Genomic DNA, 25,922 nt, shown 5'->3' on the forward strand with positions numbered 1-25,922 from the left:
AAAATATGATTATAAACTTTGGACATAATAAGAGAAAATAAACTTATTATCAGTTTGAGTTTTGACAAAAATAAACAAGGGTTTATTTTTTTTTTTTACGAATCTTGTCAGGCACTGACTTGTAAGACACAATCTGTGTAATAATTTAAACGGGAAATATTTTATTTTGTTATATATCAGGAGTCTATGATGCAGCATCTGAACCTTTTTCGAACAAATATTATTATATATTATATTAATTAAAAAATTACTATAATGAAAAATAACATGTGGGCAACCCACATTCGGGTTTGCCCACAGTTACCCCACAAGGGCCCACTGCTTGCCTGCCCAGCTGGGCCTGTATGTTTCTCCATCTAAGGGCCCACATTGAGTCCACGCTGCCTCCTAATCTGCCAGACTACACCTCAGTCTCTGTCTCAACTCCTCCCCACACAGTCAACCTACCTTTACACTTGCCCTTCACCACCCTTGAACCCCATTCAAATATTTTCCCAATAAATACCTTCCCAACACTCAAAGCAATGGTGTCTGTATCCAAATTTTACCTGAGCCATCACAAGCAACCAACATTTGGGTTTGGTCAGAAATAGAGGAACAGTAGGAGTCCATTTCTGCCCCTCAACGTACTATCTACACTAATATACCTGCCAGGGTTAATTATTGAAACTCAAGGTAACTATGTACAGCTAATTACCTTATTAAATGTACCTTATTGGCTCAAACTGAGGTGTGAGAACTAGAGGCATAAGTGACATTTGGGTTGACATGGACATCAAATAAAAGCTCTTGATGAGCCTGTTCTTCCTCCAAAATGACACTGATGAATTCTTCACAAATTTAGAGTTATTATTCAAAAACCAAAGGACTTAACACTGAACACACTGAACCAGTTGGCACCAAACGGTTTAAGTGCACTTGCATATTGAGGCTTGTATGAGTCAAAATGGCTGACAACACATGTGAGCTACATGAGTATCAGCAGCAAAATGATGTTTAAGTATTATAATAGTACTGGTTTGATGCCTCTGACTGTTATATCATTATATACAGTAGGCCTAATCATTATATGTGACACACACACACACACACACACACACACACACACACACACACACACACACTGAATCCCAGTAGGCCTACAGATACACAAATTTACACTGAAATCATTGAAACTGTTTTTCATAAAAAAGAATCTTATTTCTGAAACATTTCAACTTTTTTTTTAATAGGCTATTTTTTAAATGCAGTGGTCCTGTGTTTTCTTTCAGAGGGGTATAGTGTCCTCAAGTTGGCAATGACCTGGGCTGGTTATTGCTTGGCTGGTTCAAAAGGGGCTGTTTGGGGCCCTCAGTCTCTTCAGCTGGTTGTTCTCATCCTCCAGCCTGGATATATTCTGCAGGCTCTGGACCTAGTACATCTCTTGGTCTCGGGAAAATTCTCTCTGGAGAAACTCCCCACTTGCATTCCTGGATCTCCTGATACCATCGCCACCTCTGTAGTCCTCTATGCAGCCATCTACCCCTGAAGGCCACTTGATCTAGGTGCTGAGGTGAGCTCCCCATGGTAATTGGCGTCGATCTGGTACTGTGTGGTGTTATAGGAGGCCATTGGGTGCCCTTTGGCAAACAGCGGCTCTCTTACATGAATAACCCTGGCCGTCTCTCTCTCCTCCAGAGAGAGACAGTTTGTGATAAGGCTTCCACTTGCGCCCCTTCTTGGGTTTCTTGCGCCTGTGTTTCCTCTTGCCCAGATGCGCCTCAGGTTTCTGGTGAGGCTAAGCTGCAGTTGGACGCTTTGGGGGCTCGTTTCTGGCTGCTAAGACAGGGCACACCTCCTCCTCCTGGCCACAGCCACTTAGGGCTGCTGCTGGCTGAGAGATACTGTTTCTTGTGTTGTAAACTGTTTCTTGTGTTCTTCTCTTACAAAGCATTTCTCTGTGGGAATGAATGAAGTTTTTGTCTCTGATGATCAATGTTTGGCTAACAGGTTACCTATGGCTCACATATTAGCATATGCCGTGCCTAAAGACCTAAAGAGACAGAATGGTACATTAATAGCCAACGTGAAAAACATGAGTTATAGCCAACCTGGCAACCTCTTGTTTTTAGAGCGAACATTGGTCCAATTTATTTTCCAAGGATTACTGCAGTACATTCATAGCGACCTATCACATCAACTACAATATATTAGTAAACTAATATACATATATATATTTATATATATATGTATATTAATAAACCCTTATCCAGATGCAGCAGTTGTACTGACAGTGTTCAGTGACAAATAGTAGAAAATATCAACTGTTTGAGCAGGTCAGCTCAAAAAGTGACAAAGAAGTGTTCCAACTAAGTTAAGTAGTTAGTACAAATAACTCAGGGTACAGAAACACCAGTAGTAGTTTAGCAATCAGCTAGACTGTGACCTTCTCTCTCTCATATTTATTTGAAAGGAAGAATTCAGATGTTGCAGCTTGACCCTAACCCTAACAAAAAAACTTATGTGGGGCCTTTTCCTTAACATAGCGTACTAAATATATATGTTAGCCGTTAATGCTTCAGCTCACTGTCTGTCATAAAGCAATTATAATTGTGTGTATAAGAGTCGAAGAAAATGCTCCTCAGAAGGTGAATCAGGGAGAGTACCCCACATTTGGTGTCAAATATGTGCAGAACAGCACCATCTGGTGGTGTCTTTGTGTTACTTTAACTCTGTCCAACAGCTGCTGTTCAGCTCTGTGAAAACTAAAATCCAACATCTAGATGGTGAGGCTAACTGAGTGTTTGTACCTGGTTTTCATTTAAATAAATAGGTTTTATGTTGGTGTTTTTACTCTCTTTGTCAATCTTTCTTTATTAGCACAACCACAATTTCATATGAACATGACATTTTACAATTATTCTAATAACTAAAATGTGTCAACAAAACAGAGATAACAGTTTTAACTTAACCAGAAACCAGACCTTTAGTAACAGTCAGGTGCATGTGTGAACAACATACTACAAACAGATGTGTAAAAAAGGATGCTATTGTTGTTAAAGCAAAGGACATGAACGTGTAAGAAAAAATGTAGGTATAAAAGTATCAATATTAAACATACATATCTTGCCACAGAGTGGGGCCATCACGATAATCTAAAACTATGTGAAGCATTGCATTATGGACCACCTATCTGTCAAATTTCATGTCTATAGCCTTCACAGTTTTTGGGATATTAATGATTAAATGCACTCATTCAAGAGAAATTAGGAACCTAATAATTACAAGCAATATCAAGAAGCAGTTAACAAGCTGATATACTAAGGCCTGGGCATGGCCACAGTTAGATAGATATGGGCTATAAGCCACATCACATTTCTTCCAGCCACAGCTGCCGTTGCAGTGCTGTTCAGTTGCTTTGACTGATTGACACATGAGGCAGCAGACTGTTTCATCTTTTCCTTATGATCTCATGTCACCTATGCACGTGCACTAAAATCACATTTTGAAGCTCATTAAAGAAACATTTTTATTGGACAAGATTAAAACATTTTCAGTTTGATATGATACAAGTCAGTTATTAACTATTTAGACACAGACACTTTTCCCACTTGGGAATAGCTACACAGCTGTTTCATGCAGTATTCAATCTTCTGTCTTATGAAAATTGTTTACTTGCTCTTGTAACATGGTTATCATACAGCTCTACTTATGATGCCAAATGAAATCTTATATGAACAAATACATACATCCACGTTATATTCAACACAGCTGCAGTTCCACTCTGTCACAGTCTATGGTCTGGTATTAAATGGTATGTGGCGCCCTCATCTGTCCAAGTCTCAGCACTGCACCTTAGATTTAAACAAACTGTAATTGTTGAGGTCACTTCTACTAAAGCTCGTTTTATTGTGACTTCATTTGTTAAAAACTCGCTGTAGTTTTGCCTCAGGCTGATTTTCAGTCTGGAAAATGTATATTGATCTGAATGAGCCTTTTTTAATGAGCAGAGCTGAACTATTTTCATGATTAAAATGTAAGAAAATAGTGGAAATGAGTGACTTGGATGTTGCCTTATGCAGTGACTGTTAACAGAGGTTGAGGTTGGAAACATTGACTGTGTTCATTAATATTAGAGGTGTCATTTATGTTCATGAAGGAAATGAGAATTTCATGATTTGTTCATATGAGTAACACTGCACAGTTGTTCTAATTAAAGCAGAAGATTGATCCAAACTTTGAAGGAACATTTAAGAGGTTTATTGTAACGATTCATATTGTACATTATGTTGTTACTGCTATACTTCAGGCTCATTGTAGCAGTTTACAGTCGCATATTTATGAGCTTGTCATAATATATTGTATTGTCAGTTAGTCTCATACATGATTTTATGTGTATTGTACAGTTACAGATCAGCACTGTATTTATTTGTTTATTAATTCAGCGTAAAGAGGAAGAAAATAAATACAAATGCACCGTTTGAAACTATCTGCGTCTCTTATTGAAACCAAGCAGCTGCTACCATAGCAACAAATGAATCAGCCTGAAGCAAATTACAGCATTCATCCAACAGGTGGACACCTGGAGACATTCATTTTACCATCATATATGGCAAAGAGAAGCAGAAAGTCATCACATTTTACAAAGTGGAACGGCCTAATTGTTTGGCATTTTTGCACACGTTTCACAGCGATGTATTAGCCATTACCCATAATGCAATTCAATTCAATTCCAATAACAATTCCAATTCCAATTCCAGAACCAGTCTCGTGCCTTGTGACGTCACATAATGAGTAGTGACATCACACACAAGCTCTCGTTCTCCGAGGTTGTATATAGGAGTCGTTTCTGTCTTCAGACTCACTTCCACACTCCCACAGGACCCGTGGTTGGAAGCTCTGTTCTGCCGGATCGCAGCCCACTGACACACGGCTGCGGTGGAGGCCCACACATCCTGCCGGATCCACGCCCCGGCCCCTGCGATATGCAGCGGCTGGAGCGCCGGCAGGACGGGCTAAGCGTGGTCCGGTCCTCAGAGCTTTCAGGAGTCCTCCGTGGGAGCAGGGGGCGGGCGGCCAGTAGGGAGACCCGGGAGATTCTCCCGGTGACCTGAGGCCACCTGTCCGCCCCCAGTGGATTCAAACTCTAATAAAATCTATTAGTATAGGTCAATAAACTAATAAATAAACAAACAAAATAAACAAACTGGCTGGGAGCCCAATGCTAGGGGCTAAGATGCAGAACCAAAATGAGATCAAACATAATGACACAATCAAATAATTAAATGATACTAATATTCATTATCACTGATTATTCATCAGACATATCTACAGCAGCAGGTGGAGCTACTGGACCAATCACAGCAGCTCCTCTAATCAATAAAAGACATTTTAATCAGCCAAGAATTCAGCGGGAAACTTTCCTCCAAACACACAAATATACATTTAAATATTATGCTTTCAAACCTGATTGATTAGCCAATTTACTGTAGCAGACATCACAAACGCTCCATGTCATAGGTATTTATAGTTGTAACTTTTATTAGGTGAAATATTAACTTTTATCGGATCAAATATGAACTTTTATCAGGTGAGGTATAAACTTTAATCAGGTGAAATATGATCTTTTATCAGGTCGTATATAAACTTTTATCAGACCAAATATGAACTTTGATCAGGTCAAATATGAACCTCTGTCAGGTCAAATATGAACTTTTATTAGATATACTGTATGCTGATTGATGAGGTGGTTTAAGCTTGGTCAACTAGTTTTCATACATGTCACCGAAACTGTCGGTCTAACTGCTGTTTATCAGGCGTTCCATCATGACATTATGATGATGACATGGATTTGCAGAGGCAAGGTTGTATATAGGACCTCAAACTGGTTATTTGGTTGTAGCTGGGGAGTGCCGCTACTGGCATATGGATTGGGGGAAGTCCACCAGGTGCACCACGTCCTTCCTGGGGACTGATGGAGGACGAAGGGAACACTGCCAAGCTAGCCATATCAGCTGAATCCCCCAGGGTTGATAGATAGTGTTAATAAAGTAAGTAGGGCACCCATGGACCAACGGGGGATGTAAGGGACACCTGTCTATAGATAGATGGTTACATGGATAAGTTGATAGGCAACACAACCTGTGCTCTTTGAAAATAATATCAAAAAATTAAAAAAATTAAAGTAATCCAAACTCAGAAAAACAAACAAACAAAATAGCTCCTACACCAAGTGTGAACTGAAGTTAATGCAGCGCTAAGAAGAGAATTAACAGATGTGGAGTAATTATTTCTTTCATTCATTCATTCATTTTCTACCGCTTATCCTCTAGTAGGGTCTCGGGGGGGCTGGAGCCTATCCCAGCATCTTTTCGGGCGAGAGGCGGGGTACACCCTGTACAGGTCACCAGTCCATCGCAGGTCAAACACATAGAGACAGACAACCATTCACACTCACAGCCACACCTATGGTCAATCTAGAGTATCCAATTAGCCTAGTCCCCATGTTGCATGTCTTTGGACTGTGGGAGGAAGCCGGAGTACCCGGAGAGAACCCACACTGGCACGGGGAGAACATGCAAACTCCACACAGAAAGATCCCACGGCCGAGCCGGGACTCGAACCCGGAACCTTCTTGCTGTGAGGCGACAGCGCTAACCACTGCACCACCGTTCTTTATTTCTTTATTTCTTTATATTATTTGCCCTGTTCATTTTGATTAACTAGTATTTGGGTAACAGCTGGGCACCTGAAGTGATCTGGGTATAGGTTTAAGACCAGCATGCAGTTGGGTGAGCCCACAGTTTTTTTTTTTACTACAGCAGGAGAGGCAGCCAAAAACATGATCCATTTGTTGTCCTGTTTGCTGCATTTTTGGAAATAAAATCATGAGAATAACCTATTGGCTTTGTTTGCTCAGTTGAATCTTTTGTCTGCATAAACCAAATTCATAACTTGGTCTTCTTAGTAATTTTGATTCTTTTTAGATCAAGTGGGATTTCAATGTTAAGCAATGACCATGAAAACTGGTCATAATTGACAATTTCCTGTGTCAGGATCACTGAATGGCAGTGTGTAAAACCAAATTCTACTCTGTTGACACAGAAACAATCTAGTAGATCCTTTCAGATACAAAACGTCAGGTATTGTATGGGGCCTATGATTATTTTTGGGTAAATGTATGAGCCTACAAATAATGTTTTAGTACAAATAGCCACTAAATATCTCAATGATATGAAACGAAAAAAGAAAAAAAAACATTTTCGAACAAATACTAATATTAAATATATCAGTGATAAGTAAAGAAGGGAAAACAAAACAGAAGAGAGAAGGCGCTCTAAAACGGCGATCTTCTTCCTGACCACAGGTGGCGCTGTGGAAAGGCCACATAGCTATTTTTCGTGGCGCTGTTTCTGTCCATTAGTTCTTCCGGTGTACGTCACAGTGGCAATGCAAGTGTTTTTGCGACAATTTTATAAATAATTTAGTGAAATACAGAACAATTTGACGGATCTCTGGACCGTCTGTTTAGGTTCAGCGGGTTCGCTGTAACTGAAGTCAAACATGGATATCCCCACTCCCCCTGAAGGTGAGCAGCGCGGTGTAGCGATGTATGATTTTCATTGAACGTTACCTAGCACCCATGCTACCAGGAGCTAATGCTATACAACACATCCAAGCTTAACTCTGCATGTAGCATTCCGGCTAACGCTAGAAACGTCAGTGGTTAAATGTGTATCTAACAGGTCTTTCTGTATACCTTTGCACTTAATCTATATGAACAATAACATGTGACTACTATTGCAGCAGCTAGCTAACTGGTTATTGTTTCGACGTTTTATTTTGCAAATTAGCAAACTTTGACGGCTAAAGTTATTTTTCTATTTTATTCTCTCCCCCCTTTGTTTTCAAATTTGCTGCGAACATCAAATTCTCGATGAGAAGTGAAGGCAGCGTTAGTCACGCAGCTAACATAGAAATGGGTCATTTTTACTTTTTGATATATGTTCATCACGTATCCTACAGTTAATGTTGTGTGTTAACACAGTGTACTCCAGTGCAGGCAGTGGAGAATTAAGAGCATAAAATCAAATACATGTCACTTGTTAAATTGTGAGTGATTGGTAGAATAGGTTTTAGGTCCTGGTTTGTGCCTCTTCAGTTTTTCTGAGAGGTAAATACCCAGAAAGCCATTGTACTGCACTTGTTTTGATGGTATTTCCTCAAAGACGCTTCAAACCATGTGGATGATCTGCTCCACAGTAAAACAAACTCAACCACTTTTCAAAGCTAAGATGGTGTTTACTAATGCAAACATAGATGGTAGCCTGAAGCAACACATTTCCTTGTTAAGTTTGAAAATGAATCAAAATTAAAATCTTTTTTGTCAGTTATATTTTTATATATTGTTGTTGCTTCATATTATTCCAGATTTACATACTAAATTACATTTTTAAGAATTATTCTTTTATATTTACCTTGTAGGAAACAGTTCATATTCTTATATCTTGCAGTGGACAGGATACTTTTTTCATTCAGATTGGTACATAAGTCAAAACAGGGTTAAATGTTGTGAAACAATGTCCTCTCTTTTTAGATCACTAAATATATATCATTCAGCTTAGTTCTGTCATAATGTATTGTAATAAATGTTCTAAAAGTGTCTAAAAGCAAAGATCACTGTAACTTCTTTCCGCTCTTTGTTATTTGTTTTTCATTATCGTCATCAGCTCTCAGCTCTGACTTTATATTTTCCTCCTCTTCTCCTCCCTGGTTCAGATCAAGAGCTGAGGAATGTGATCGACAAGCTGGCCCAGTTTGTCGCTCGAAATGGGCCGGAGTTTGAGAAGATGACGATGGAGAAACAGAAGGACAACCCTAAGTTCTCCTTCTTGTTTGGGGGAGAATACTTCAGCTACTACAAGTGCAAGCTTGCAATGGAGCAACAGCAGCGTATGTAGTAAAAAGGACAGTCCACCATAAAAAATAGAATTTGCACACAGATATTTGAATGATGGTGGAATGTTCATCTCATTTGATATTTAAGATCAGTAGGACTAGGGGTTAAATGGTGATTTGTCAGTTGAGTCTAAACAGAGAGCGAGACAGACTAGCAGACACACACATATCAACCACACTCAATTAGGAGAGAAGCCCCACCCAGCAAATCATCACACAAAGCAATGGTATTTTAATTTCTTTGTTGCAGAAGAAATATCCTGCTTATCTAGGACCACATAAAAAGAACTAAGTCATAAATTCAAGTTTTTATAATGATTAAAGGGACAGACTCGCTTTGACTGTTGCAGAGAAATGCGAACATCTGGACTACTGCTTAGTTGGACAGAGTCGGGCATACTGGGACAAATTCCTGTGAGCCACGTAAGGTGGATCACCTATATGCAGGTTATTCAGGGTGCGCTGGAGAGCGTGCTGCATGTGTGTTCTGTGAATCGGGCTCACTGACCAATCACAACCAAGTCCTGAATTGAAGTTGGACTTCACTGTGTTTGGAACTAGACGTGACAGATCATAGGACTGAGTGTGGAACCTTAATATGTTTTGAGAACAGATTAAAAGCATTAACTGTACCTACAGTTGGCCTCCAATACCAGCTAGTATTTCTCAATTTTGTTAACACATCCTTTGATTAGATTTTTCATTATTCAAATTCTTATTTGTGATAGGCAATATCACATGAACAAAAAAGTATAAACACATCTATGAACAAGGTTATAAACCGAAACAAAAGTGGACATTTCACATGGCTCATCATGACTGAATCCAAATGGAAAGGTATTTTCTGCCAACACTAGAAGCTGTGAAAAGATACTGTAATCAGCATCTCCATCACCTACTGTTGTTTTATTATCAGCTACTAGATATTACTCACCTGCCACCTCATATACCACTTGCACTCTATTTCAGTGGGGGTTCCTGCCTCACTGATAGATAGGTTTAACAAACAGGTTTGTAAAAAATGAACACGCAGGACCGTTTAATGGAAATAATGGATTTCAGTTTGGTTTTTGAATCAATCTGAGTAATAAGTTTAGACTTTTTTCTTAAATCCAGCAGCTACTTTCTTAAATACAGTGTTTTCATAACTGATAGCAAATTAGACCCAAGTTATAATGAACTGTAATTTTTCTTCGGCATTTGATTTATACTTTATTTGGTCATTAGTTTCCTCTATCCCTCTATCTGCACTGGATGAGATGTGTGTCTGTATGCACTTGTCATGATAGATGGAAGCAGACCAGAGCTGATTGTATTCTTCAGTGCTTAAGAGGATTTACTTTAAGAGAGAAGATGTAGTGTTTGCTGAAAGGGCAAAAGCAGAAAATATCACTTGAATTAAAAACTCAAGAAGTCTGTGCAACATCTGCATTGTAATGCACCGCTGTTAGCTCAAGCATGTGTTCAGCCAGTGAATAATGCCAGAGAAATACTGTGTGGACACGGTCATTCTACACAGTCACTCTACAGCTTTTATTTAAAATAATGTCTCAAATGTTTAACTAAATATGTAAATTAATATTACAGTTAAATAATTTGAATAGCATGGAAAAAGAAAAACGTATTTTCTCTGTTGGTCATCTGTCACAGATTTATACGTCAGATGACCTGAGCCAGTGAAAAACCACTGAAAGTTGTAATAATGGGATGAGATTAGAGAGAGATGTGATGAGACTTAAATGTTATTAGAAGCTGGAAATGTTGTTAATCACAGGATGTAATAGTAGTAAATTAAGGTTAATTTTAAATTTTGATTAATTTTTTTTACCATAAATCTGCTACAGTGGTTGCCACTTGTCCATCATGCGTTTAATTATAACATTTGTAATTGTACTGTAAACCTTCAGATCGTAGCTGTACTGCAGATAGTAGTTTACTGCTGTTGTTCTGGTGGCTGTAAGAGGGAAACTTCCTGGTGATGACCCAGGAAAGATTTGAATTTACAGGTGAAGACCATGACTAGGGTGTAAGTGGCCTTCAACTTTAAGGCTCAGGCTGGGTCATGATGATGATGTAATGGTGAATTCTCTGTAGAATGTGAAGACACCTTTCTGATGCTGGATTCTGGGGGTCCATGTCCAACCTTTTCTGTAATATTCTGCACCCATTCACAGCCATGTCGCACTGTGTTTGGTCACCTGTATGGGAGTGAGAAAGGAGCCAAGGATCGAACTTCTCTTGTTCTTTTTGATTTAAACTTGCTCCACAACTATTTGTGGTGCTCTCGAATAGAACTGAATGACCTCCTAGGAAGACTGTCTGAAAATGTGCAACTTAAAAAAAAAAAAAAAAAAATCCAGTCCCAATATTGTGCCTCTATATAGCCGGCCATTCACTCCGTGTCCTTTTGTATCACAAATAAACACTTTATATGTGTGATGTGGTCCGACAGCACGTCTGACAAACTAGTTCTGACAGACCATAAATCTGCCCTTATGTTAAAGACACAACGTGCAACAATTGGCCAACTGTTGAAGTCATACTCCAAATAGATAGTCAAGTCAACTTTATTTCTATAGCATATTTAAACACAGCTTGAGCTGTACAAAAAGCAATTAAAATAAATTAGTGCAACAAATACATATACAATACATAAGAGACATATAAGTATAATGACTTCCCCTGTGCCATAGTTGGACTGGACTGTTCCCGGACTGGGCTCACTAGTCACTCTCACATTGAGCTACTCAGCAGAGGGCAATTGTTGACATGTTGTCAAACCTGCATGTATTAGGGGATAATGTTTTCCGCACAGGTTAACCTTGTGATCTGATTATGTAACTGCAAGGTTGTTCTGTTTGGTTATGGTTACCTGACACAGTCTGTCCAGTCAGAGAGACGGGGAGATGTGGTGGTGACAGGAGTAGAGGTCGAGGAACGTGAGGGAGAGAGAGAGAGCAGCAGCATCAATAACTGAGAGGATGGCTGCAACACAGGTTTATAGCTGCTCACAGTTACTACTTCTTCATCCTCTCATGTAGGACTGAGGGCAGACTGGACACTGTGGTGACTCACAGCCTGTGGCTAGCTGGTTAGCATTCTAACTTCAACACAAAACACAGACATCTTTGACACAATGTCAGAACTGTTACTTCTTTATATCCTGTTGATAATCTGAGTTAATTGTTTAAGGTTTTAAACTAAAATGCTCACATATTGCCCCTTTAACCTAAATCAATGTGAAAATGAAAATGTACATACTGTCTCTGTCGGTATGTAAAAGCTGTAAAAGAGAGTTTTGTACAGCATCTCTACAACCTGCTGCTCTTGATTATTATCTGACAGAGATTCAGTTTCAAACCTGCCTCCTCATGTGCTTGCAGCCCTACATTTAACCTCCTAGGACCTGGCGTCCACATATGTGGACCTCACATTTTGGGTTCTCTAGACCACAATACTAACTTTTTCTCAACAAGGGCCTGGTGACCACATATGAGGATATTATACAGCCACTCAGTAATCGAAATTTAAAACTAATGTCCTCATATGTGGACATCATTTTTCTCAGGTCCCAATCAGCCTAAATAGCAAAGAGAAATTAAAAATGCACGGCATGCAAGAGTTCGGGTCTTAGGAGGTGAAGCGACATGCCAGCAAGGCCAAATGGGAAAGAAATAGCCATCACACCAGTCCTCGTACTTTATAAACTCAGACATCCTAAATATCATAAAAAGAGCAAACTCTGAGGAAAACAAAAAATGCTGCCTGGCCACAAAGAGACATAAATACACAATTACAAATATTAAGAAGATATTGGAAGATGGTAAAGGGAAGGTGGGAAAAAAGTAAATTACTGTACTTGACATTTTAATTTACTAAAGACTAATGACTCATCAGTCTGTTAGTGCCACTTGTTGCTTAAGTAGAGGTAGTCGGAGCTTCTTACAGCACCCACAGTCAGGTTTTGGTTACTGAATGACAGTTAGCTGATCAACAGCCTGGTAATAAAAGCACAGTGTTGTGCAGGTTTGCATGGAGTTCTTGTGTCAGTTGTGTAATTCCACTAAAATGCATTAAAGTTTGCTTTTCTCCACTTAGATCCCTCTACCCACGATGGGGAGGAGTATAAATCTGAAGGTATTTATTTGGAACCAGATTTGTCAGATTCAAAATACCAGTTGGAAAGTCACATTTTGTTTTTGCACATTTTGCTTGAAAGCTTTTTGGTTTGTTTTCAGTTGCATTTTTCATGTTGGTATGTTGTTGTTTTTGAGTTTGTGCTGTACTGTTGTTTTACTGAAGATATCTCAAGCATATCTTCCTGATGGTGCTTAATCCTCCGTCTGAAGCTGTCAGGTCTGATCAGACAAACGGAGAGAGGAGCCTGTTGATGTGTCTTTGAGCAAGGCCTTGTGGTCTAAGTTGTTGAATGCTTCTGCTCATGATTCGGGACGGCTGTATTTTAAGGGCTGCATGACACCAATATCAGCATCATTATATCTAGAACAATAATGTCCTGATCAAGGTTTCACCCCGCAGTCTCAGGCCTAGTTTCACGATAGACTGGAAGCAGTGGGTGATCATGTCTTTGTAGGTGTGTTCTCCTGTTTATGCGGCACATGCTGCTGGGCTGGTGCGTCCATCCTGATTTGGATGTGGTGTGAATATTGTGCTATCTGGAGAGCCCCTGGTATAAATGCACAGTTATAATATTATACTGAACTTACTGTTGAGTAGCTTCAGCAGAATGTATGTTACTGTTTGATAAATTTAGACTATGGTAAATGTGGACCAAATTCATGTGTAGTTTGATTATAGATCAGGTCTAGGTTCTATATTTATAGTGTGAAAGTATCAAAGCCTCAGTCCACAGAGAAACACACACAGCCTGTATTCAGACACTGAGCCTTAAAACCAGCCATAAGGACTTCTGGAACTTTGTGATGTCACAACAAACCTGGACCAACCATGAGTGTTTACGTGAAATCTGCTATATTTCTTATTTAATCAATCATTTGAACAGTCAGCCAATGAGAAGAGAGGCTCAGAGCCTCCTCTCTTCTGATTGGCTGACTGACCTGTTGTTACTAGAGCTCCAAAGAGAAGCCTGAGAGAGGAGATGTAAAACTACACTGAGATGGTTTTTGGTTCTTAAAACCACAAATATATCGTTTTAAGGCTCAACATTTAATAAAATACAGGAGAAGAAGAAAAGATGGAGCTTTGACAGTGAGTGACAGGTTTTATTATCAGTGATTCCCTGATCAGATTAATGTTTATCCACTTGGGATGTCCCTATTTAAAGTATATATGTTATTATAGTAAATCATTTTTTGATAGTTTTGACACTTGTATTGGTTGTAAAATATTTGCTGTTATATGTAATATGGACAAGTGACTTCATTTGATGGGGCAGCCTGGCTGTAGCTGAGTAACCTGATGTTTCTGATGTGCTCTTCAAACCTTTGTTCTTCTGAGTCTTGATATTTGGAGACGCCATCATGATCCCTTTCAGCAGTAGCTGTTTCTGCTGGAGTCTCAGGGTTTGGGATCATGATAGTGGTGATGTCCATGCTGGTTGCATATCTTTAAAAATTGAGTTCACTCTTTTGCTTTGTTTCTGGAGTGTTTCATCTGCTTGCTGTATGAAAACTGTCACATCTTATCTGACCTTTAAAGGTCACTTTGAAATAGTTCAGTGTAAACAAACAACACAGCATCTGGCTTGTATATGGTGATGGAATACAGCTTTCTCTGGGACACTGCATTAGGCCTGGAGTCAAAGCTTTACTTTCGACTTTTAATGTCCATATTTACTGCTGCTGTTTCTGCAGATATGTACAACCCGGGCGGCAAAGATGTGGTTGATATCCCTCCTCCACCGATACCGATGATCGCTCCACCTCCCATTCCTCCGCCTGCTACACCCTCCATCGATGAGCTCATCCAGCAGAGCCAATGGAACCTGCAGCAGCAGGAGCAGCATCTTCATACACTCAGACAGGTCCAGAATAACAGTTATTTATCCCATGTTTATTTTTTATTTTTTATTTTTTGCTAATAAAAACCAATGCTATTTCTTTGACTTCCCTAAAGTTGAGAGTAGTGAGCCAGATAAGCTGTCAGATACTGTTGCAGGGACAAGACTAATTCTTTTGGTGAGGTAATATTTATGGATGGATAAATGTAACAGGGTTCAGTCTGCTGCTGAATATACAGTTTACAACCCCCCCGTTAAATCTCTTTTTCAACATTTCAACAGTTACAGTCTCTGCGTTGTGTAGAAGATGATGTTTAAGTAACAGCTGGCAGGTGACTGGCTGACTCCAATGAAGAGTCACACACAGCTCCAATGTCTTTTATTTTATTACTGCTTAAGAGCACTTCAGGATCTGGGGGATACAATCTGGGGGTCTCGATAAAACTATTCAGTCTAAAAGAAAACCATCAACAAAGGAAACTTTACTGTAAATAAATATGCCCAACGGTCTAACTCTAATCAGGATCAAATATCCATTACAAATTATATAAAGACACAATTGATAAAGATGAATTAATACACATAGATAATCATTCTCTTAGTCAATATATTTACTATCTCTATCAGAAGGATATACATGAATATATTAATATATACAGTATATATATATATATATATATAATATATATATATATAGTATATATATATATATATATATATATATTGTATTGTTACTTTGGTAACCTAGCACTAAATATGAAATACAAAATAACATATAAAAATATAAAAATGAAAATATAGCTACACTTTACAATGAACAAAAATAAAATTAGAGACAAAATTTAAATGCTCAAATGATGTATTTGATATAACACGCTAGAGACACATGTTTTCCTAAACCCACCTGAAATATGTGTTTAGGAAAACATGACTGCTGTGGATCAGCGTTTGATCAAAGACCCAAAACCTGGTCAGAAGTTTTTTTACATGCAGAGGATGTACAGTGCAGAAGATATTCATAACCTTCACTTTTTTTTTTACATTTGTTATGTCGTAGCCTTTTCATTATGAGTTACTGAGTGTAGATTGATGAGGGACAAAATAATTTTTTTTTTACATTATTTTATCATAGAACTGCAACATGACAAAAAAGTGACGGAGTCTGAAATCTTTCTGAATGCTCTGTAAATACCTGTGAATATGTAATTAAGTCGTAATGTAGCTGTTCTACACTGTTAGTCTCTTGTAGTTATCCCTGGTGTGTTGGCCCTTCACTTCCTGGTTTTCCCTGATGAGAACTAGCATTGGTCTGGTATCTTTAACTGTTTTGTCTCCTTCACTCGGGGGAACATCATGAGGACAGTTGCAGGCTGAAGAAGAACGGTTGGTAACATTTCCTGATGCTTTTCTTTCTGCCTTATCCATGTAGGAGCAAGTGAGTGCAGCCATAACTCTGGCTATGGAGCAGCAGACCCAGAAGCTGCTGCTGGAAACTCAGTTGGACGTAACAGAGTTTGACAACCTGTTGCAGCCCATCATCGACACCTGCACCAAAGACGCTATCTCTGTAAGCTGATCTCATAATGGAGAGTTTTTTTAAGTCATGCTAACTTACGTACATCCCTGAAAAAACTGGTGTTTGTGTTTCTCTCAGGCTGGTAAGAACTGGATGTTCAACAATGCCAAGACTCCACCACACTGTGAACTGATGACATCACATCTTCGCAACCGCATCACTGCTGATGGAGCACATTTTGAACTCCGCCTACATCTCATCTATTTAACCAATGACGTTCTCCATCACTGGTACACAAACATGAATGCATACATGAAAACATGTGGATCACTTTGCTTGTACACTTTGCTCACCATAATAATAATGTAATTATCCTGCGAGGCAGTGTTAATAAGCCCTGATTACAGCTACGTTAATGCAAGAAAAATACCTACCTACCTGCAAGAACCTATAAGGTATAGAAACCACTCACTGTGTGGACACTAGTATCAACCATTGCACAAGCTGAGGTTTTGGGTATTAGTGCATTATGAGTTTAACATGTAAACATTTACTAAATGGCTCTATTAATAACAATATGTCTGTGTGTAATAGAGCAGTCTATTGTGAAAAAATGAAACCACAACAATTTCGATAATCGACTATTTTTAAATTCAGATATGAAGCAAGAATGATGAAAAGTCTCTTGTTGCAGCTTGTTCAATCAGCAGAGTTGCTGTTTTTCTCTGTTTTATATCATTGTGAACTGAAGATCTTTGGGTTTTGGATTGACAGTTGAAGATGTCAGCTCGGGCACTGGGAAACTGCGTCATAATTTTGTATTATTACTTCACATTTTATAGACCAAATGATCAATTGATTAATTGAAAACATAACTGAGAACTAACATTTGTTGCAGCCTTGGTCTGATTATGAAACAACTTAAAAGATGTGGGAGGATTTACTGAGAAACTGAATGTGCTTGAATGTGTACTTGCAGCCAGCGGAAGCAGCAGAAGGATTTGTTGGCAGCTCTGCAGAAAGTTGTGGTTCCCATCTACTGCACCAGCTTCCTGGCTGTGGAGGAAGAGAAGCAGCAGAAGATCACGAGGGTAAACACCTGCTGATTTTTAAAAGCTGTACCTGGATCAAATCAGTGTGGTTTGGAAACAGGATTATGTGTCAGTTTTGAGCATCTTTAACTCTAGTCAGGAGTGTTTTAGTTCTGTTAGTAAAATAAACATCAAAGGACACTAAAACTTTCCCCTTTTAATTGTATTTTAATATGACAGTGTCAATGCTGCAGTTTAATACCACTCTAATATTTATACAAATATTCCATCTTCTTCCTCCTTCCCAGTTGTTGCAGCTCTGGGAGAAGAATGGCTACTTTGATGATGAGACCATTCAGCAGCTCCAGAATCCAGCATTGGGTCTTGGCCAGTACCAGGTGAGTGGAATGAGACTCATGGCTCCATTTCCTGCTGGTGCGAAGCTCTCTGCGCCGGCGGCAGCCAGGGTCAGGTTGCTCGTCCAACATTCACCTGGACTGAAAGATGAACTGATTAGAATTTGGTGGTCAAATGTCAAGGTCACTCTGACCTCACAAATCAGGTTTTTGGCCATAACTAATGAATTAATACATTACATGTGACATAATTTAACACAAATGTCTAATAGGATAAAATGATGAAGTGGTGACATTATAAATCAAAGGTCAACTTCACTGTGACATCATAATATCCTGCAAAATCACCTCTGGACGTTAATTAGTGCTGTAACTCAGGAAGGAGAGACTGTGAGCATATTTCCGGTAACTTGACTGGTTGTTGGAGGAAACATCCACGAGGTGGTGATTCTAGTTGTACAATCATCCTCAGACACTAGTATATTTTTTGTGTGTGTCATGGTAATTTCCAAACAAAGTGTTTGTGTCGAGATATGTCCAACAAAACTATTAGTTCTCCTCACAGATGGCACAGCAGCATCATCTTCATTAACTATATATATCTTCTGATACGATGACAAGATCAGGATCTAATGATAAGGCTCTGTGATTTTCTAAACATTAGACTGGAAAGCTGTTACTCACAGATTCCAAGTTTAACTGTAAATCATCTGGAGTAACGGAGCTGTGCTCTGCAGAGTCCACATATTTTCTACAGGACCATTACAGTGAGTTTTCAGTTTTTCCACCTGAAGTCACATTCTTCTGTGCGTCGAGGTGAATCCATATAATCGGGAACACCACTAAATTATCCATCCTATGTGTTGTGAACATGGTTGTGAAAACATTTTTAAAGAAGCTCATACATGTGAGGTGCCTCGGCCTCATACTGGAGGAGGTCAACAGGTAGCAATCTGTTATCTTCAGTTACCTTAAATCAGTTTTCAACCCAATTTGACCCATTCCCTACCTGACCCATGAATGATCCAAATCAACCAAAACGCACTGAGTGGAGATGGTCATGGCAGAGATACCCTCCAGTTATTCATTGGATCATGTTTATTTCTGTTTCCTTCTCCTCTGAACCAGTTCCACTGCAGAAGATCAAATTCACAGCTTCAGAATCCTGCACACATTAAACACAGCAGCCGTGGTGTCATTACCTTCATTAATTATATAAATCTTCTGATGAGATAGGCATTTATTGATAACAGACCCTGTACTTTTTTCTAAACATAAACCCCATTTTGTCTTTGTTTGCCTAAAAATATGCAGAGGAGAAAAACTGTAACAACCCGTGCCAATACTCAAGCTGCAGCAGCATCCAGAATATGCTGTAGTGACAGCATATTCAGGGTGATGCATGTGTTCAATATTTTTCAGTTTGCGGTTCGGTTCTTCATGGAGAAACTGTTTTCTCTCTTTCAGAGGCCTCAGCTTCTCTCGGATTGTGGTCTTCTAATAATAATATCCAGTTTCTCTTTTCATGCTGGTTTGCACCACTACCTGTGTTGCAAAAATGTGGTCACACCCATTTATGTGTTCACTTGAAGACTTTGCTTGTGTTTACCCTGTATATCAGGAAAAGATTTTCATTCAGTGACAATACTGTGACACACCCTTGTCCTCTCTCTCTCTCAGGCCTCTCTGATAACAGAGTATGCTGCGGTGGTGCAGCCGATCCAGCTGGCCTTCCAGCAGCAGATCCAGGCTTTGAAGACCCAGCATGAAGAGTTTGTTTCCAGCCTGAAGCAGCAACAGCAGCAGCAGCAACAGCAGCAGCAACAGCAGCAGCAGCAACAACCACAGCCTGCGCCTGTAGCACAGCTAGCTACCCCCACTGAGCCGGAGAAGGCCCCACCCATGACCACACAAGCTGGTGAGAAGACACACACTTAACGCAACTGAACGCACAGCCTGATACATGGAATCAGAGTTATTGTTTACATGACAACAAAGCCAAAAATGTTAAGGATTTGTACATTAATTAACAATAAACTCATACTCTTCTTAAAATTAAAAAACCACAAAACAGTTTAATACTACATTAGTTTATTCTTACTTTAAAGTGTTGTGTATATGATTATATGTGTGACCTGCTCTGTATTGGGCAAGTACATGAATGTTTGTGCTCTAATGTGTTGGTGTGCGGTCTGCAGGGGATGTGAAGCCTGCCTTGTCCGGTCCTCCTCCAGGAGAGTTTGATGGAGCTTCCTCCAGAGCACAGGACCCCAGCAACCCCAGTGGACCCTCAGATATCCCCTCCAACAAGCCTGGGTGGTATGACCCCCAGCACATGGGCCCCTGGAACCCCAACCAGCCGGTAAAGACCTGTGACCTGCGGGCGGGCGGGCGGGCAGGCAGGCGACCAGTTTTCTTGTTTTGCTTTTATTTTTATTTCGTCTTTTCTTATACTGGAGTTAGCATGCTAACCAGCTAGCCCAGCCTAGTTGGCACATCTCGTCACTTTCAGACACTGAGTCACTGTAATATCTGGTCTGCCATGAAGAAGTAACTGAAGCAGCTGCTCAGAGGATGCATTATAACCTTTTGTATTTTAAACACAATGATGGCTAAAGGTCTTGGCAAGCGACCATCACCTCCATGTTTGCTGAGAAAACATACAAATAGCCCCTTTAAGGTAGAAAAGCGCTATATATGTGCAGTCCATTTAAAATCCAAGCCACACTTGATCATGGCCTTTGAGAATAACAACACTCAGTTCTATGTTCCACCTGACAGCAGTGCCACAAGGCTGCAATGTACATTTTTCCAAAGATGGAGAAGAACTGAGAGACAGAATCAGTTAGGTGACCAACCTCCACCACAAGGCACCACACAGGAGAACAGTTTGGATTGAGCTTTCCTGCCTCTCTATTATGGTAGGACTAGTTGTCACTGATTTGCAGGTTATAGTGAATGAGAGTCCTCATAAACCTGAGGGGGGCTTTTGAAAGTGTAATGTAGTTTCCGAGTGTCTGTAGTAGAGCTGATCTCGTTATGTTGAGTCCAGCCTCGCCTATCCTCTTCCCTGTTTCACAGAAGGCTCCACCCCCAGGGGTAGGTTCAGTCCTGCCTTCTTCAGGGGACTCCTGACCGAGTCCATGCTCATCCCCTTTCTGACTTTTTTCCCTCCCCAGCCTCCTTTTGACCCGAACCAGCCCCCCCCTCCTTGTCCTCCTTGGAACAGCCATGAGGGGATGTGGAACGAGCAGAGGGACCCAGGGAACTGGAGCGGGGGTCCACCCAGAGAAGGAGGCCCTTGGAGCGGTCCAGGTGGGTCTGAACCAGGCCCTCCATCTTGGAACTCATATGACCAGCAGCCACCATGGGGGAACCAGCCTGACCAACCTCCCTGGGGCCAGAGGGAGCCCCCATTTCCTCCACGCATGCAGGCATGTGGTTGATGATTCCTGTGGTTTCACTTCCTTTGCTTTGTTTTCTTAGCTGTTTTATTGTATTGCATTCTTTTCATTTATTCTATATTTCTTTGTATTGTCCAACTTGAATTTTTACAGAGACCTCCCCATTTCAGAGGGCCCTTCCCTCCCCACCAGCAGCCCCCTCCTTTCAACCAGCCCCCTCCTCCACCACACAATTTCGGACGCTTCCCTCCACGCTTCATGCAGGATGATTTCCCTCCCAGACACCACTATGACAGGCCGCCGTACACCCCACACCGCTTTGACTATGCTCAGGGAGAATACCCTGGAGGTGAGTGCATGGGGATTGATTGATTGATTAATGGATTGATTGATCAAAAACCCGACTCAAATGCATCTAAAGCTGCCTGGTTTTGTGTTTTAACAATATCCACCTCTGTTTGTCAGACATGCCAGGTCCTCCCCCCCACCACCATCCCAATCAGAGGCTCCCTCCCCCAGGAATGGGGGCTGAACATCCTCCTTGGGGTGGAGGCCAGCACCCGGATTTTGGCCCACCCCCACACGGCTTCAATGGCCATTCGCCCCACATGCGTCATCGGCAGCATCCGGTCCAAGATGACCCAAGTCTGGTGCCAAACGTTCCCTACTTCGATCTGCCTGCTGGTCTCATGGCTCCTCTGGTCAAAGTGAGTCGCCTGCCTCTGATTTGAGGACAAGAGCATGAAAACGGATTCAGGATTTAGTTATCTAAATCTTTCAGCTGACAAAGTTACTGTCTTGCTAGAAGACAGCATAATTGAACACAGCCAGAGGAGAAGAGAACAGTGTTACAGACTAATGCAGCGCTTCCACAGCACCTTACAGAATGGATCAGATCACTTTTTAAAACAAGTTGGAAACAGATTTAGTGAAGACTTTCAGTAACTAGTGCAGTCGCCAAGTGCAGATTCATAATCGCTCATTAGACTCGTTTACCCACATTGTCTCACCATTCTTCTTGTGCTGTCTATTCTTCAGCTCGAGGACTATGACTATAAACCCCTGGACCCCAAAGACATCAGACTGCCCCCTCCCATGCCACCTAGTGATCGACTGCTTGCTGCTGTTGAAGCATTCTACAGCCCCCCATCCCACGATCGGCCCAGGAACAGGTACACACACCTCCACTCCGTCTCAGAGAAATCAGACAGAACCAGAATTTAGTGACGTTAGTGGCTGCTGTCAGCTGACTGGAAGGAATGGATGAAGAAGAGATTTAAAAACTTTAAAACCAATTGGATGTTTCACTTCGCACGGCTGAATGCCAGCTGTAAGCAGCAGGCGGTTACACAACCAAAACTGTTAGTACATTAACGCCAATAGTGAGCTGGGATTTACTGTAAAAAGTATCTACAAATAAACTGTCTTCATTAGTCCTCGCAGGACTCTACACTCACTTTTTTCCCAGGGAGCTCATACAGAACTTTACAGACACAGTCGAAATTTCTAAAATACAGTGTTTTTCCTTAATAAGCTGTCCTGCTCTGTGTAGTGCTGCAAGGTTTCTGATAGAAATGGCTGTAGGTTCATCTGGCTGTGGTTTGTTCCTCTTCCAGTGAAGGCTGGGAGCAGAATGGCCTGTACGAGTTCTTCAGGGCCAAGATGAGAGCCAGGAGGAAAAAGGGACAGGAGAAACGCAACAGGTGAGCTTCCTCTTCTCCAGAGGACTTCCTCATCCTTTGTGGGGAGGATGTCACTGTTGTGTATTAAAGGATGGAGACACCTGACCCACATGTACCTGTCAACCTCACCCCTCCCTGTATTGCTCTCTCTCCAGTGGTCGTGGAGGCAGTCGTTCCAGGAGTCACTCTCGCAGCAGAGGGAGGTCGTCATCTCGCTCCAGCTCTCGCTCCTCAAAGTCCTCCAGGTCACGGTCCCGCTCGTCCCGTTCCCGCTCCCGCAGCCGCTCCCGCTCCTACTCACGATCTAGGTCTGCACACACACATGGCACACACATCTGAGTGGTAGCTTTATGCTGATGTGTACACACGGTACTGTACAGAAGTGAAGATGCTTTCAAAAATAATGCCATGAATAACCATCATTTATCGGTTAATGTCATACAAAGTGCAGTTGACAAAAAAACCTGAATCAAATCAATATTTGCTCTGACGTGATTTTTCCATTGTACACATGGAGCTGAAGCTGTTGTGTTAATGAGCTGCTGCAGTGTGTCAGCTTCAGTGGCTTCCATGCTTCCAATCTCCAGCTTCCCTCTTGCTGTGTTTCACTGTCCAACACACTTGGCCTAACGTGCTTTAACCTGCCTCTCTTTAGGTCCAGGAGCAGATCCAGGTCATCTCGGAGTCGCTCTCGCTCCAGATCCAGATCCCGTTCACGTTCACCCACCAAGAGACGGCGTGGCCCCAAATCTCGTAGCTCCTCCCCTCCGTAAGTCCCCTTCACTGCACAGGTGCTTTCATAAAACACTTTATTGTTAACAGTGGTATAGATGACCCCCCCTCTCCTGCTATCTACAGCTCCTTACCAGTGCTGGGTGGTCCTCCCTCCAAACTGTCTACAGATACCAGACTAGGGGAGGAGAACAAGGGCCACCAGCTGCTCATGAAGATGGGTATGAGCTTTCTGTTTTCTCTTTGTTTCATCATTTAAACTACATCAAATTTTCCAGTAAGAATATTTAAGATGGTTTTAATGTGATGGTTTTCCATCCTGAATTGTTCTGACTGAATGAACCACATCCATCCTTTCTTGTCTGCTGCAGGCTGGAGTGGCTCAGGTGGTTTGGGGGCCAAAGAACAGGGCATCCAGGACCCCATCAAAGGAGGAGATATCAGGGATAAATGGGACCAGTACAAAGGTGTGGGTGTGTCGTTGGATGATCCTTATGAGAACTATCGCAGGAACAAGAGCTACAACTTTGTCGCCCGCATGAAGGCACGAGAGGAAGGTACGTACACAGACCTCTCCACACTGCTCACACTTAACGGCTAGTGATTTAATTTTTATGGAACAGTTAGTTGACCGTATGACTTAGATTACCATAATTCTTTAACTAAATCCAACTGTTCTTTCTTTTCTTGCTTCAGTGAATCGGGAACCTCAGGAGGCTCCTCCCACTGACTGATGTCATCAACCTCCTCATCTCCACCTCAACCAAGGATCTGATTTTCAGAATGGTTTTTCAGATCTGTCAGATGTCCATTCAGGATTCTAGTCAGCAGCTTCAAACCCTTCCTCCCTCCACAGATACCAGTGACAATGCAAAGTACCACCACACCTGTGAAGCTTGTGAAGACGTGCACAACCTTTTTGCTTGGATGAGTGCCCCTTAGCAGACAGCATCAGAATAGCAGATGCATTTACACGAGTAACACAGCAGAACAGCCAGGATTTTTAATTCAGCAGTCTTTGCAAGGACACTGAAGTGTAGTAGTAGACTGAGACTTCCTCAACATTTAAGATATCTGCAGTAAAGAAATGGGACAAATTATGAGAAAAAATTGAGAAGAGAATAAAAATGAATGGACCCTCTTTAATTTATGCACAGGTCAACAGTTGAATGGGGGAGTATGTTAAATTATTTACAGTTTTCATTCTTTTCAAGTTGCTTAAACGATTAGTTCACCCAAATCAGAAAAAAAAATCTAATTTACCCCTCATGGTGTCTCCAATAAAACGCTTTCAGTTTTTTTTGCAGAGGATTTTAACAATAACTTCAATTTAAAAAAAACAATAAAAAAAAACCCAACTTTTTCTTATACTCACTTATCCAGATTTATCAGTGGAAGTCTGTTGTGTCTCTCTTGATGAAACTGCTCACTGGTGTCAGAGGTCTTATTCGTTGACGTCTCATAACTTCTGTAAATAAAACTGAGGATGTCTATATTATAGAGGTCACTAGGAATAAGTGGAAACATTTTTTGTCATTTGTGTGAACCAACTTTTGTAGGATAAGAAGGTATGCTGGCTCCTGTTGGTTTTTCACTGCTGATTATTGTGATACTTTTTCATGTAATAACTTCTTCTATAGAGAAATGTAAGTCTGTCATTTAGTTGTAGTATTAAAATAAATCCCTCAATACAAAAAGTCATAAATATGAATTTGGTTGTATTTTTCTCTACAAATACACAAATCCTAAATAAACACAACTGTGACTCACAAATGTGCCTTTTCTGTGAATTTGAAATGTTCAGTGAACAGTTCTCACGACCTGCATCAGATTAGAGAATTCTGAATTTTGTTCCCCCATCATTAATATGTATTAGTTCAGTAACTTAGTTCAGCTCCACTGTGCTCCAGTATATGTGGTCTCTCCTTTTTTCTGCAATTTTCCTGAATTGAAAAAGTAAAGATGTGAATCTGCTTAAACAGGAAAATCATCAGCAGAAATCATAAAAATAAAAATACTTATGGTAAATCTACATTAAGAGACACAAAGTCAAAATTCTGCCTTACAGAAAGTAAATCCGGCTCATACTTGGGCCACATGCTTGTTTTCCTCTGAACCAATATAACACTGGTTCTACGGCCCGAATCTGGCCCAATCTCCCAATACTGGAGGGTAACAGCCGGAATAACCATCCAGACATATGTTGGGCCAGAAGTTTCATTTCATTTTTTGTGGATTTAAAAGTTTTGTCTCAATAGACTGCATCGGTATTTTCTAGTTTTTA

At 40.7% G+C, this 25,922-nt stretch overlaps 1 protein-coding gene across 2 annotated transcripts; it reads left to right on the forward strand.

Annotated features, from left to right (window-relative positions):
- The first annotated feature begins 7,413 nt into the window (after positions 1-7,413).
- cherp (calcium homeostasis endoplasmic reticulum protein) lies at positions 7,414-25,411 on the forward strand. Of its 2 annotated transcripts, XM_056379082.1 has the most exons (20): positions 7,414-7,567; positions 8,758-8,931; positions 13,036-13,074; positions 14,772-14,941; positions 16,347-16,484; positions 16,572-16,723; positions 17,413-17,524; positions 17,773-17,862; positions 19,501-19,738; positions 20,019-20,182; positions 21,000-21,254; positions 21,378-21,573; positions 21,690-21,931; positions 22,263-22,396; positions 22,841-22,927; positions 23,062-23,214; positions 23,562-23,675; positions 23,765-23,859; positions 24,010-24,195; positions 24,335-25,411. In XM_056379082.1, the coding sequence occupies exons 1-20, from the start codon at positions 7,543-7,545 to the stop codon at positions 24,370-24,372; spliced, it is 2,802 nt and encodes a 933-aa protein (XP_056235057.1). In that variant the 5' UTR covers positions 7,414-7,542; the 3' UTR covers positions 24,373-25,411. The 2 variants fall into 2 exon arrangements, with proteins under 2 accessions (XP_056235057.1, XP_056235058.1); XM_056379083.1 differs by lacking the exon at positions 13,036-13,074.
- The last annotated feature ends 511 nt before the right edge of the window (positions 25,412-25,922 follow it).

This window comes from Seriola aureovittata, chromosome 6 (assembly GCF_021018895.1).
Source record: "Seriola aureovittata isolate HTS-2021-v1 ecotype China chromosome 6, ASM2101889v1, whole genome shotgun sequence".
NCBI classification, from domain to species: Eukaryota; Metazoa; Chordata; class Actinopteri; order Carangiformes; family Carangidae; genus Seriola; species Seriola aureovittata.

What these genes read in the sequence shown, in the direction of transcription:
- cherp (XM_056379082.1), top strand. Translation starts at nt 7,543, where the DNA reads ATGGATATCCCCACTCCCCCTGAAG. An exon ending in ACCCATGACCACACAAGCTG is followed by an intron (nt 19,739 to 20,018) that starts GTGAGAAGACAC and finishes TGCGGTCTGCAG; the next exon opens with GGGATGTGAAGCCTGCCTTG. An exon ending in CCTGGAACCCCAACCAGCCG is followed by an intron (nt 20,183 to 20,999) that starts GTAAAGACCTGT and finishes TTCCCTCCCCAG; the next exon opens with CCTCCTTTTGACCCGAACCA.